This window comes from Pseudonaja textilis, chromosome 3 (assembly GCF_049901715.1).
Source record: "Pseudonaja textilis isolate UNSWEBS1 chromosome 3, rPseTex1.2, whole genome shotgun sequence".
NCBI lineage: Eukaryota > Metazoa > Chordata > Lepidosauria > Squamata > Elapidae > Pseudonaja > Pseudonaja textilis.
This window is the reverse complement of record NC_141992.1, coordinates 43,965,683-43,980,671: the sequence shown is the minus strand read 5'-3', so window position 1 is coordinate 43,980,671 and position 14,989 is coordinate 43,965,683. Positions and strand designations below refer to the sequence as shown.

General features: G+C 38.4%; 1 protein-coding gene across 3 annotated transcripts in view; it reads right to left on the bottom strand.

The window, feature by feature from the left end:
• NUCKS1 (nuclear casein kinase and cyclin dependent kinase substrate 1) overlaps positions 1–10,812 on the bottom strand; it is a 32,027-nt gene extending 21,215 nt beyond the window's left edge. For all 3 annotated transcript variants that reach the window (XM_026715669.2, XM_087929401.1, XM_026715670.2), the window contains exon 1: positions 10,564–10,812. In XM_026715669.2, coding sequence (XP_026571454.1) covers positions 10,564–10,580 — 17 coding nt within the window. In that variant the 5' untranslated portion in view covers positions 10,581–10,812. The remainder of the gene's footprint in view (positions 1–10,563) is intronic.
• Positions 10,813–14,989: the final 4,177 nt, after the last annotated feature.

The window sequence follows — 14,989 nt, the reverse complement described above, 5'->3', positions numbered from 1 at the left end:
AACAACTGAAGAGAGCAGAAATACTGTTGTATTTTAATTTCCTATAGCTAGGAAATGAACTATAGTGTATCAAAATTCCAACAAACTTCATATCATAATTAAATCTTCAAAACAAACATGGTTGAAAGTGAAAATAACATATTAAACACTTGAATATTCTTTCTAGAAATATGACCATTCTAAAACAAAACAAAATGACTTACTCTAAGGTATAAATGCATCTGTTGTAAAAGGGGTTATAATTTGTAATAGGTGGCAAAAAATATTTTCATATGCTTTATACATATTCCCTAACTATAGCAAAAGTTCAGGTATTTAAAATTCAGGTAACATTCTTAATTCCAAAGACATTACAAAAAACAAACTTGACAATTTATCCAGTGACTTTATTTCACTCTTATTATGTACATAAAGTGCATTCTCATTAAAAACAAGTATAATGAAATTACAATCCAATTTTAGGCAAAACACTGGAATATATTTTGGTACAAGTTATATGAATGCATCTTTAATGAAAGAACATGCAATTTCCCACAAAAGACTAGATTCTGGATTAATATAGAATTCATCTATCATCAGAAATATTTTAATTAGTTCCTGAATATACCTTCTAATCACGAATGAATGCCTTTGTCTAGTTTCTACTTAAGGTTCAGCATCATTTGTCCATCTAGATTTATATTTTCGATACATAAAGGTAGTTTTCAATTTACAACCACAATTGTGACTGGAATTTCTGTTGATAAACAATGCAGTTGTAAAGTAAGAAGTCACATGACCATATCACTTAGCAATTATAATCTCAGCACTCCTGACTGTCCTGGTTAACTAATAATCACTGAGTGAAGGAAGTCCTAAATAGGGGTGTGGAATGTGCAGAGGGTTGAGAGAATCAATGGCCTTTTGACTTCCCTTCAGTGGCACTTGGCAGCTATGCCAGGGCTAGAATAGAGGCCTGGTCTTTCAGTAGTCTCTGGCAGCCGCCAAACTTCAGCCCCAGCATTACTACTGAGAAATACTGCTTTAAGCCCCACATTGTGGCAAGACACACCAGCACCTCTGTGCATAATCACAATTGCTGCACACCTTTGTGCTCCCCAAATTCTCCTGCACCTGGATGACCTTTACCAGTTTTTCTTGTCATCATGAGGTATACAGCTGTATTTGAGGGAGCTGCTGGCCCTACCAGGACTTCTTCTTTGTCCAAATTGCACAACCCCATTCTCACAATCTTTCAGAAACCTTCTGGTCTTTCCCAGGTTATTTGGAGAATAAGCTTTGGACAATGGAATTGACATGGTTGGCTATAAGGAAGGCAACTAAGTAGGACTGCTGAAAGCCTTGAGCCTCTTTCAGTCCCAGCCTTGGTATGGTCACCAAGGGCCACTCTTCAAGGGTGACCAAAAACATAGCTGGGGTTAGGAGAATGATTAGGGGTGGGGGTGGGGGTTTGCAGCGCCCCTGAAGTCGTAAGTGCAGGCTGGCTGCCATTTGAATTTCGATCACATGGTCACGGGTGCAGCAACAACTGTAACTTTGGGCACAAGCTATAAATCCTTTTTTTCAATACTGTTATAATTTTGAATGGCTGCTAAACAAATGACTTTAATTCAAGGACTGCCTATACACAATGGTACAAACTAGGGATAGGAATTATTTTTCAAAGGGTAGTGTTTGGATACAGTGAATGGACAATTAGGTCAGAGTCATCTCACCCAAATGTTCACAGCCATGACTTTCTTTTGGGGTTGTGTATGATCTTGCTTTGTTAAACTGTATTAAGCTTATTAGAGTCAAAACTTATAGAATTGCTCTAGGTGTTAAATAGTTGTGTGTATAGAGGATTTTCAGTCTAAATACTATTTGTCTTCTTCACACCATTTTTTTAGTGTCAGAATGTTCAATTCTTTCTAAATTTCTATTAATTTATAGACTAGGTGAAATTTTGAGAAAAGGACCGGGAAAATACAAGAACAATTTGTTTTCTGATAGTAAAGCAGCTCAATTTTAAAGATAAAATTAATTTTCAAATGCAGAATAGTTTGTAGTTGACTCCTAAATATTTTTCTTATAATTATTTACATTGAGATTTGCATCTTCTAATTCAGACTATCTTTATGAGTTTGGTGTGCTTAAAATGTATTAAGAATTATATTATATAAAAATCATAACCATTTGGTAAGGTTTTTTATATAAGCTTACTATAAAATGACAGAACATTGTAATTTAATGATCATGTCTTCTCCAGCATCAAAAACCTAGCAAATTAAAAACAGGTTTTAATATATGTACCACACACTCTCATATACATGTATTCACAAATGTAGTATAATTTAGATAAGATAGTGAAAAACTAATGATCATAATAGTACTAAGTAAACTTTTTAAAAATCTGCGAATTTAACACAATGATGTGTGGGTATATAACATTTGTACTTCTAAGCTTCTTTTAACTCTTTTCTACATAATGTTGACTTTATGATGTCACTGGTGCTTCAGAAGCCAATAAATGAAATGCTGGAGTTTGTAATGAGCTATGCACACATTTCATAACTGTGCTATCTTCTGAGTCCTCTTGTTCTCATAACTTTTGGGAGAAGCCCAGAGTTTGTTATTACCAACCATTTCAAAGCAAACCTGTTCTCCCTGGGATATAGGTAGTCCTCGACTTATATTTCATTTAGTGATCATTCAAAATTGCAGACACAAAAAATGGGTTATGACTGTTTTTCAAACCATTACAGCATCCCCATGATCACATGATCAGAATTTGGATATTTATGATGGTTGCAGTGTCCCAATATCACTTATAAACTTTTCGACAAGCAAGGTCTAGGGAAAGCCAAAGTCACTTAACTGTGGCAAGAAAGTTCGTAAAATGGGGCAAAACTCACTTAACTGTCTCACTTAGCAACAGGAATTTTGGGTAAATTGTGGTTGTAAGTCAAGAACTACCTATACTAGGGACGAGAGGCAAGTTTCATTTCTTCAGCAGCCTCATCTTGCAAGAAATATACGATGAAAGTTATCTTTCCTAAACTGATTCATTTTAAATATCAATTTAATGATCCAGAAGAAAAAGGAGTGAACAACTGCTTTCGGAAACAAAAAATTGTCACCATGGAGACTAGGTGTTCCCTCAGTCCCCAATCTCATACCCCAGAACAAATTCATACAACCTAGATTTCAATCCAAAACATGAGATAATTTATATCGCAGCTGTCAATTCTATCCTGCTATTCAAATTCATAGATTTAAGCTTGACTGTTGCTGGCTAAGGGCTTTACATTTTCTTCAGCCGGTTATGGAAGATGAAATATAAATCCACAAAGACAAAGTAAAAAATGGAAACTGCCCCCCACCTTTTAAAAGCCCACTTGGTGGGGAAAATCTCTAGCCCTCCTAAATACTTCAATTTCTAAGGCTTCTCTATCTTAGATCAAGTCAAGTAATTTTTCTTTAGTCCTTTCAAGTTTCTGCACCTCTTGATGTGGAATTTCCTCACATCTGAATTGCACTTTGCCAATCAGTGTCAAGAGGAATCACATTTGTTGCCCTCCATGATTTATAAACCTGTTCTGTATTTGAAAGAAGGGCACTAGACAAAATTAATAGGCACCCCAAAATTGTGGTTTCCAAAGTTCTATATATCTTCCCTCACTGACTGCAGATTTCCAAACAGCAAGGAGAGATAAGAAAGCCTTCTTAAATGAACAAAGCAAGAAATAGAGAATAAATAAAATGGACCAGACTTGATGATGCCTCTTCAAGAAAATTGGAGATATCAAGTGAACGTTTGGTTCAAAGATGGGCATGATAAAGGATAAAAATGGTAGAAACCTACCAGAAGCAGAAGAAATTAAGTGGCAAGAATACACAGAAAAAATATACAACATCTTAATGTCTCTGATAACCATAATGGTGTGATCACTGATCTCGAGCCAGATATCCTGGAATGTGAAGTCAAGTGGGTTTTAAGAAACATTTACCAACAGCAAAGCTAGTGGAGGTGACCCTGTTCCAGCTGAACTATTTAAAACCCTAAAGGATGATGATGTTAAAGTGCTGCATTCAATATGCCAGCAAAGTTGAAAATTCAAAAGTGGCTATAGGATTGGAAAAGGTCAGTTTATGTTCCCATCTCAATGGGCAATGCCAAAGAATATTCAAACTATGGTACAACTGCACTCATTTCACATTCTAGCAAGGCCATGCTCAAAATCCTACAAAATAGGCTGCAGCAATATGTGAACTGGTAGTAGTGGAAGTATAAACTGGTTTTCAAAGAGATAGAGGAACTAGAGATTGCCAACATTTACTGGATTATGGAGAAAGCAAGGAAGTTCCAAAAACATCTACTTCTCCTTCACTGACTATGCTAAAGCCTTTGCTGTGTGGATCACAACAATGGCAAGCTCTCAAAGAGATGTGAGTACCAGACCACCTTACCTGTCTCCTAAGAAACTTCTGTGGGGGTCAAGAAGCAACATAACCTGACATGGAAAAAGGGATGGGTTCAAAATAGGGAAAAGAGTACAACAAGGTTGCATATTGTTCTCTTGCTTATTTAACTTATATGCAGAGTATATCATGTGAAATGCCAGACTGGATTAATCAGAAGCTGAAATTAAGACTGCTGGGAGAAATATCAACAATCTCATATATGCAGATACCACTCTAATAAAATCAAATGTTTATTGTCAATGTACAACATGTATACAAAGATATTGAAAATGGCAGAAAGTAAAGTGGAAGTAAAGAGTCTCTTGATGGGGGGTGAAAGAGGAGAGTACAAAAGTTGGCTTGAAACTCAACATTAAATGGAAGCAGTGACAGATTTTATTTTCTTTGGCTCCAAGATCACTGCAGATGGTGACTGCAGCCATAAAATTAAAAGGCACTTGCTCCTTGAAGGGGAAAAGCTATGGCAAACCTAGACAGCATTAAAAAAAAGCAGTGCTATAACCTTGCCAACAAAGGTCTATATAGTCAAAAGCTATATTTTCCCAGTAGTAATGTGCAACTGGGAGTGTTGGACCATTAAGGTAGAGTGCCAAAGAATTGATGCTTTCACATTATGGTGCTGGAAAAGACTCTTGAGAGTTCCTTGGACTGCAACGAAATCAAATCAGTCAATTCTAAAGGAAATCAACCCTAATTGTTCTTTGGGAGAAGAGATACTACAGCTGAAACTCAAATACTTAGGTCACCTATTGAGAAGAGTCACTGGAAAAGACCCAGATGTTGGGAAAGACTGAAGGCAAAGGAAAAGGGGACAGCAGAGGATGAGATGGTTAAAGGCTAGATGAGATGTCACTGATGCAATAAACATGAATTTGAGCAAACTGAGACAGTGGAGGACAGGTGAGCCTGGTGTGCTATGGTCCATGGGGTCGCAAAGAGTTGGACACAATTTAGTGACTGAACAATAACAAATATATCTCTTTTTTCTGGCCTTGTTTGAAGCTTACCTCCTGTAAAGCGTAAACAAACCTTAGACGGTTCTTCCACCTTGTTCTTCCTTGGAAACTTTTATTATCATTGCTGTTACAGTTCCAACTCATTTAACACTGCATCTTGTGACATCTGTTGAAATTGGCTATATGTGAAATATGCTTGTATCATAAGTTAGACCAATTCTTTGTTGCAACCTATCTAGGTAGAAAAATGCATTCAATCCTTTTACTCCATAACTTAAGAGTAAAATGTACTTTATATTTTCCCCATCTATTTTGGATTTTTTTGCAGGTTCTCTAGCAACATCCTACACAATACTTTCTCAAACTTGTGAGCATGGTAGTGTCCCATCTGCTTTAGAAAGAGTATTGATTATAATTCTAGAAAACAAAAAATCCTTTTCATGAAATACCATTCTCATGAGATGCCTTTACAGTAGTTGATGCTTAACAAGCATTGTTCAGCAACTGAAGTTAAATGGCACTGAATGAATGGCATTTTATGCCCAGTCCCTGATGTTTGTTACAGCACCCTCGTGATCACATGATCAAAATTTGGGTTGAACCCAGGAATGGCAGGAATTTGTGTGTTCTTGCCTAACAACTGGTGGGATTTGGTTAACAACAGCAATGGGAAGTGCTGGGATTGGTGTTGCTAAGCAATGCAGTCATGTGACATGATGACCCAGTATCTAGTAACAGAGATTCCAGTCCCAATTACTATCAAGGACTACCTGTACACATTTTTGCATTTAACATGAAGTATTGTTTGAGAAAACAAGTTGCACAAAGCTGCTAATAAAAATGCAGGGAATTAAAATAATTTATTTTTCACAAAGATATAAAGGGATATCTTTCTTCTAAAACTAGCATTTGCTCTGGAGAAGAAATTAAATGAACTAAGTTACCTACCAAACACACTGACTTAGAGGAGACTATTCTATATTTTATTTTCATTTTCTGTCAATCACAAGCATTTCATGTGTGTTATACTTGATTTCGGTCAAGTAAAATAAACACTGAAAAGAAAATAACTGATTGTGGATTATCACAATTTGCAATGTTTTTTGCCCATTTTGAGCAAGAAGACACCCATCTGGAAGAAATGTGTTTAATTAACATTTTTACCAACTATTGTGAAAAATGACAGAAAAATGAGTCTGGTTATGTGGCTACCTGGACTTATGACCTCAACAACTTATGGCCAGATTTTTGGTCCCTCTTTTATACCTATTTTTTTCTACAAGGAATCTTTATAGAAGTTAAAAACATTTTGGAATTGCTCTTTCCATTCTAAACTTTGCTTTGTATTTGATTAACCAAAACACAGTAAGATATACTTTATGTTGACAAATCATAATAAAGCAATAACAAATCCAAATTATGCCAGATGTTGGAAAATAAGCTACAGAATTGTTGTCTGATGTAGAAAAAAATACAGAAATAAATTTTAACAACTGAATTACTGAGCACCTTAAACAAAATTCAGTTGTTAAAATTTATTTCTGTATTTTTTTCTACATCAGACAACAATTCTGTAGCTAAATAGTATCAGGTATTATGTAATGACATTGCTAAGTAGTGTTTACTCCATTTGTGATTTGAATCACTACAATGAACATGTTTAGACTTACAAATGATGATTTAATAAATTACACATATCAGGTAATTTAAGTTCTCAATCTTTTCTGATATCAACCCCTAAAGTTACAAATTTATAAATAACAAGTCAAATTGTATTAATTCATCACTTTTCTTCAGAAGAGCTTATTGTTTAAAATTTTAAATCTTTAACAAGTTTGTCAATTAAAAGTATAGTATCACACTTAATTCTAGGTGAATTAGAATATGAAAATATAATCCTTACCAGCATACTTTATATCTTTTTTCAAGCGTGTAAATAATCACTATCTTCTTAATAAAAGGCTTGCATTTTCCAGGTTTCTTATTTTCATTTTAGAAAACATCTGACAAACTATTTACAGCTGTATTTTTTTCTTCCTAACCTACATACAGATATTCTACTGAGGATGGACATAAAGAAGCTTAGTGAACGTTCTTTAATCTTTTTTTCTTTATTAAATTTTAATTCCCAAAGAATTCATTCAAAGTGCCCTCCAAATTCATTTGAGAAGTATATCATATCCAGAAATTATGGATTAGGAGGAAAAAAGAATCCCACTTGAAGATTTTTACAGGATTTGGAGAAATGAATAAACGTATTTCTTCTAACAATAATAGTACATTGTATCTATCTTAACACTAACTGCCCTATTTGGTAATGCTATGACATTTAAAAATGTAAATACCTTATGGTTACAAATTTTAAAAATGGTACAGTTAAAGTTACATATTTGTATCTTTGTTCTGTAGGTAGGAAAAACATGGAAGAACTGAAAATGAATGATTTAGTAAATGTTCATAAAATGGATCTGAAATGGATTACATTTACTGGAAATCTATACACAGTACTAGCCATATAATTTATTTTTCTAAGTAAACAAGTATTTGAAAAATCCCACGTTTGATCCTACTGCCAAAAACTAGTTTACTCTTCTGCTTGCTTGTTTTTAATTGTATGAATTTTCACTAGAATTCATTTCACAAGTAAAAGAAAGTAAAGGAATCTGGAGTTCATTTCTTTCAGCTGCCAACAGATACGTCATTACGACAGATCCCATCATTACATTACCAAAGTGGGCCTAAAATCTCATTTTGGCTTTGGCTCAAATTTTTAGAATTTACTCTAGGATAATATGTTGTGTGATTGAAATTTAAAGATTCTCGAAATACTGAAGCAATGAAGGATTTTCCAAGTTTTGTTTCAAACAAAAAGAAAACCTCTGCCCTACTTTTTAGCATTATATCTACATGTGACTGCTATAAGTTTTAATCATCTCAATGCTTTGAATTTTAATTGAAAGATAAACAGATGATCACCAAATTAATACTCAGGAAGAGTAAGCAAGCCCATGAACAAAGAACAGAATTCTTCTCTTGTGAAATTAATGACAGTGCCCTCTGCAGGAAAAAAAGACATTTAACATATTTAAAAGTTGTACAGCACAAGACGGGGGTCAACATCCTTTTAAAGATATTATGCATCATCAAGCAATTTGGCATGGTAGTACAGATATTTTTTTCCATAATAGATATTTTTTCCCATATATATGTTAGAAAAGGGAAACATCACAAGAATGCCACATTTTGAGATTCCAGCATTCTCATCTATGAAGTCTTGCAGGACAATGAACATCTAACACTGAGATTTGACACTTTCACTTAAGGTTTAAGTTAGGGATGTCCCATGGACATCATTATACAAGATAAAGTGCCAAATCTGATATAAATATCTTACATAAGTCTTCCTATTACATAGCTTTTAGAAGTTACTTTGAAATATAAAAGCTTTTTGTTTAACGTTCACTTATCCTTAAATCAGAAAAAGCTATAAGATTTGGTAATCCTACTTTTTAACTAAATACTTGCTAATATTAAGTAATCCCATGTTTTAGAATCTGCAGAGGTAACAACCAGCATGAGAAGAAATTAAACACGGAATACATTTCTGTAGAGAAACAGGACACAAAACTAAAAACAGAGAAACTGTTGACTTATAGCAATTTCAAATTTTCATATTCCAGCTTTATCTAATTATATATTCCATAATACTCACGCATCACAGCTATGGTACAGTTTGATAAGAATTACATTACAGTAAGCTGTAACCCAGTGTATGTGTTTTAAAGCTTACATAAAAGCTACCATGGTGTACTAAGGAGTAAATTTTGATTGCAACAATTTGTATTTAACTTTTAAGTCACAGATTTAGCAGAATTTGAGACAAGTCACTTTTTTTAGTCCTACCACAACAAATGACAGTCAAAAATAGAATCTCAGGTTTCCATTTCTTGGCTGGCTTTAAGAGCCAAATTAGAAATATAAAAAATTTCTTCCTCTTTTTACTAGACTGTCTTTCATATATATCCTTCAGGAAATAAAGGTGGGAAGCATTCTACCCTGCCTGATTGAGCTGAAAAGCTGTCCGAAAATCCCCTGAAAATAAGAGAATATCCTGACATGCTCAATTAGCCTAGAATAGCAGTGAAAAGGATGACCAAAGTATTCTGGCAAAACTGACAAGAAAACAAGTTAATGAACTATATACAAAGGGTTTGTAATCAAAGGCAGACAAAAATTCCATACTTCTTTCACCATGCAGGAAAATGTAGATTCAAACTTTCAATCAGCCACAATGCTGACTAGAAAGCTCATCTTCAGTCCATAGGATTGTTCGAAAATCTAATTTTAAACAGAGCCGCCACACACGTCAATTCCTTGGGAAAATAGCAAGATTTAAACACAATGCACAACAAAATGTAAGATTGATCCGATTTTGCCTCGTCTGAAGAAACTGCACCCTTTGAATTGATAGGAAGAAAAATTACCTTGCTTCTCGATCAGTCCCGTTAAAATAACCCACTTTCCCTCCCTCCCTATCGGGAAATCCTTTTCCCTACGAGCTGCTGCTCACTCTTGCCAAGAAGCTGCGTCCCAACACACATGTACCAGCAAAGCTGTACAAAAAGGCTTAAGAGAGACGCACACGTCGACTCTGGCGTACTTCGTCACTATCAAGGCGCCTGGCTTTTTTTCCGGGGTGAAACCGCATACAAACCTTCGAGACCTCCGAGCTATGCCGGATTTGGCCTGCGTTCGCTCCTCGCTGGCGATGCGCACTGAAAGAACTCGAGGAGACGCCGCCGACGCTTCTTCCCAAGTCGAAGCACGATGGACTTTGCTTGCGCTAACCTTAAGGGGCAGCATTGCATCCGGTAAGGAGGGACCTGCAGGGCGGCGGCAGCAGCGGCGTGTGCCATACTGTACTGTAGTCCCCCAACTCTAACGAGGAGCAGCAGCAGCAGCACGCTGCATGCCTGCACACGCCCCTCCCCTCTGCTCTCCCGCCATACCTCCTTGGTCCGGGCCGCCTTCCCTCCCTCGCGTGGGACTTCCTGGCCAGCATATTGCTTGTGCCTCGGATGGCCTCCGAGAGGGAAAACCGAAACAACCTCGAGGGCCCTGTCTCTCTTTGAGAAGGACTCACCTGACAGGCCTAGACATCTTGGCTGGTTAAATCGAAGCAAGGAAGGGAGGCGGGCACTGGCGACGAAGACGACAAAATAACCGAGAAGCGTTGGCACTTGTTCTGGCTCGCCTTCCCGGGGGAGGGGCGTTAATCCCCGGGGATCCAGCGACTCAGGCCGCCGTCCCGCGCCCCAAACCTGCCTCTCTTGCACCGTCAATGGCCACCGCTTGCAGCTCCCCCCCTGCAAAATGGTCGCACTTCGTCCAGTGGAGGGGATGCGCCGAGCTGAGAGGACAGCGCAACCTACGCCACTGGTATCTCCTCCCTAATTGTTTCATTGGTCGCTTCACGGACTCGCCGGGGCCTATTGGCTCATTCGAACGATCATGGCAGCGACGGCCCGCCCCTTTTTTGCGAGCGGGAGGAGTGAAGAACCTGGAGAGTAACCCCCTCGCTAAAGCTAATATGAGAGCTTGAGTATCTCTGAGAAGCCAACAACAGCTACAAAAAAAAAAAAACCTGGCGGGCTACGACGTTGACAGATTCGCCAAGACCCCTCTTGAATTCCCCTTTGAGAGTTCAGAAGGCCTAGCGCCCTTTGCAGTCGAGATAATTTGTTTTAATAGGTATTTATTAAACGAGATCTTAATCTCGGAGCTCGATCAGCAGATTCGATAGCAAAACTGGGCAAGGATTTTGGAGGGAAAGGAAAGTGAAATCCAATCAGCTCTCTGGTGTATACAACGATAGATTCTTGTCCTCTGTTTTGAGCATCAGCCCTACCACGTACTGAGGAGGGCAATTGATGGCTCTTTTTCTCGTAGGCAAACTCAAAAAACAAGTAAAATCCTCAGTTTGGCATGTGCTAAAATTGTAAGTTCAGTACTGCTCTGCTGGGTAGCAAACATTACATTGGCTCAAGGACTAATGGATGGTGCTTTAAAGTGACTCTGGCTGGCTGGCTCTTAGAAAGAAATAATTCTTTCAGCTTCTTTGAGTAATAACAGTATTCCTAAAGGAGCAACCACCTCTTTCTTTTTCCTACTTGTAAGCCAGAGTAATAGTGGCTGAGAAAATAGGCAGAATAAGTAACCTATTTTTCCCAGGGAATAGCCCTCCATTCCATCACCAAATGAACAAGAACAGGCCTTTTTGTCTTTTGAGTAGGTCAGCTAAGCAAAAAGAGGAAATGGATTACTGTATCATGCTTGAAGCCACAGTATGATGTATTTGGCACCAATGTAATATTTGGTTCAATTTTTATTATACAAAACTTGGCTTAATTTTTGATCCTAATCAGAATCAGAAAATTGAGTGTTGTGGAAGGAGAAAACAAATTAGTAACCACAGTTATAGACCAAAATATACAGTGGTGACAAAGCACCTTTCTCCCTCTGGGTTGCATAAATAAAGGATTTGGTTCACTGAGCATATATACCATCAGAATTCAAGTGAACAAGTAAGTGAATGAGGTGCTTGTTGGTAATTTTATAATACTCAGGTCCATGTGCCTAATCCACTGCTACTTCACTGAAAGAGAATTATCTTTTCTCTTTTCAATGTTCTTGTCTTACTATTGGAATGATACTTTCCTGAGATATAGAAAAAAACAAGAGGAAGCCACAAAAATAGAGTTGAACTGTACAAGTTACAGATCAAGATGAATTCAGGTGAAATGGAAATGTTAATTGTCTTTTATTTTCTTGGCAGTAGAATTAGATGGGTGTTACTGCCTCTTCCAAATTCTCACCTAGATTCTCTTCGCAGACATATACTTGCTTACATGTTCTATCTGGGAATGCAGGTTTAGCTATGCAGAGGGGAGCGAGAGCAAGTGTGATGACCCAGAGTATCTCAGAAATATAACAAAAACCAAAACGTAAATAAAAGTCCTTTAATGCCTTCAACTTGGCTTCACTGTTTAATTGTTCACAGTGGAAGAGTAAACTATTTTCAAAATAACATTTCAAAGGCAAGAAACACAGTTCACATTCAAAGAGCCAATAACGAAGCAAAAACCAAAAACAAACCACATTGAATAAAGTTCCTCGACAGACCAGGATAGATAATTGCCAACTTCAGGAAGATAACCAGGGACAGTCCGTTGGAAGAACGCCAACCAAGATAAATCTTCTTTAGAAATAAAACACTAATTGTCTCCGGCATGCGGGTCCAAACTCTTATGCAGATCTCACACCTGCAACCCATGAAGAGGATCATGGCCCTCTCCTGAGTAGACCACATTTTACCCTGATCCTCTCCTCCCAAGTAGACCACATTTTACTCTGATCCTCTCGTCCCTGCGTGCCCTAGGGTGGATAAGGGATGGGCCTGGGTCTTCCACTGACTGCCCAGAGTCGGTCTCCACCAGGGGCATGACAGAAAGACAGCTGCTCCAAGAAGGATCAACTTTGCCCATACACTTTTACCTTTTCTGACCAGATTATCAACAGATCGATTCATTGCCTAAGGCAGTCCCCTGTTCAATTCTGTAGCCAACCAGAAGTCCAGTTCCCCCACCATAGAGTCTCCTAGCATGGCATCCTTTTTCCTCTACCTGTACTAACTGAAAGCCCTATCAATTGTGGAGCTGACCGGCAACAGGGAGCTACAGCAGACAGATGAAAGAGCCACATGTGGCTCCAGAGCATGGATTGCTGACCCCTGGCCTATGGTAAAGCAACAAATTATCCCCCCACAAGCCAATTGCCCAAAGCCAGCCAAGTTAGTATGGCATCCAAGATAGAAATATCCAGTGGTACATTTCTCAGGCTGCAAATATATGTACTGTAGATCAGGGTCGCCAACCTTTTGCACCTCAGGGACCACCAAACTCATAATTTTAAATCACAGGGACCACTAACCGGTTCTGTGGGCATGGCCTAATTTGTGGGTGTGGCTTGGTAGTCATGTGACTGGCTGGGCATGGATAGTATGTAAATATAAATATTTATATAAATATTGATTTTTTTATAAAAACAACTGTTACCCAAAATCAGGCAAAGCAGGCAGGCAGATTGAGTTGCTCACAGAATCACAGATTCATTCAGAAATCTATCTGCCATTGACTAGCTCAGTCTGTCACATAAAATTTGCTTGCAAGCAAACTCATAAAATTAACTCACAACACACCATGTATGTAAATGTTGAATTTTTTATAAAAAAGAGCAACTTTTACCCAAAATCAGGCAAAGCAGGAAGGCAGATTGAGTTGCTCACAGAATCATTCAGTGATCTATCTATCTGCCATCGGCTAACTCAGTCTCTCAAATTTGCTTGCCGTGAGTCTGCACTGAATTTGCTTACAAGCAAAACTTCAGTCCTAAGGGAGGTTCGGCTGTGCTTAAAAGCAGAGCTGAAGATCTGAAGACTAGCTAGAAAGCAAGAAATCCAACCATTTCCTGCTTCCTAGCTAATCTAAATCTCCTGGCACAGCAGAACAGATGATGGTCGGAAAAAGGAAAAATAGCAATTTAGCAGGCAAGTTTGCCGGGTAAGGAGTGAGTGGGTGGGGAGGGTTCCCAGGGCCATGTGGGCTGCGCAGCCTTGTGTTTCTGCGCAGCTTGGATTAATTGCTTGGGGGGGGAGTGCTCTAGGGGTGAGAGTTCTCTGTGGCCCACCAAAATTTTCTCACGGACCATCGTCTGGCAACTGCTGCTGTAGATGAAATGTATTCTTTCAAATTCAACTCGATCAGGGGTGTGAAACTCAAGGCCTGCAGGCCGGATGCTTAGATCTGGCTTGTGGGACCAACCTGGAAACAATGAAGGACCAGCCGGCTGTGCCTCTGCTATCAAAAATGGAGCTTGGGAGGACTGCATTCAGCCCTCCTGAGCTCTGTTTTCATTGGCAGCGGGTTGCAGGATCTCAGCCGAAAACAGTTCAGGAGCCCATTTTCACTGACAGAGCCCTTGGGCCACCACAGGCGCCCCGTCATGAGTGATGTTGAGCTAGGCACACCCACCCTGGCCTCAACCCTGAACTAGATGATGGGAAAAAATATGTAAAGGGACCTGTAACTTTGTTCATCCCGATGGCAACAGTCTAATTCTCTGAGAACGGCAAAGAACAAATTTGATGGACTGAGAAAGGTCAGCAAAAGAAATAGTATATTTCAAAATGGGTCAGATTTTTCTGGAGCTTCATAGGAGCCTAAAGGAGAGGTAATTGACCAGCAGCTTAGAAGAGTACTGACTCACCATTCTAAGCTCTTTTTTCTCTTCTGAGTCAGGTGACCCAGAGTGGCTATTAAGAGGTTGCAAAGAGTTCATAAACTAAGCTTTCAGTGCCTTTCTGTTATTCCTTCCAGTTCAACAGAATGTTGGATTCTGTCCACCTGCTAATTAGAGGGATAACTCTACACAATCAGATCAAAAAATATGGTATGGGGAGGTAAACCAGCAAAATGAAAAGCAAGTTAAAATTAGTCAGATCTAGCCATGAG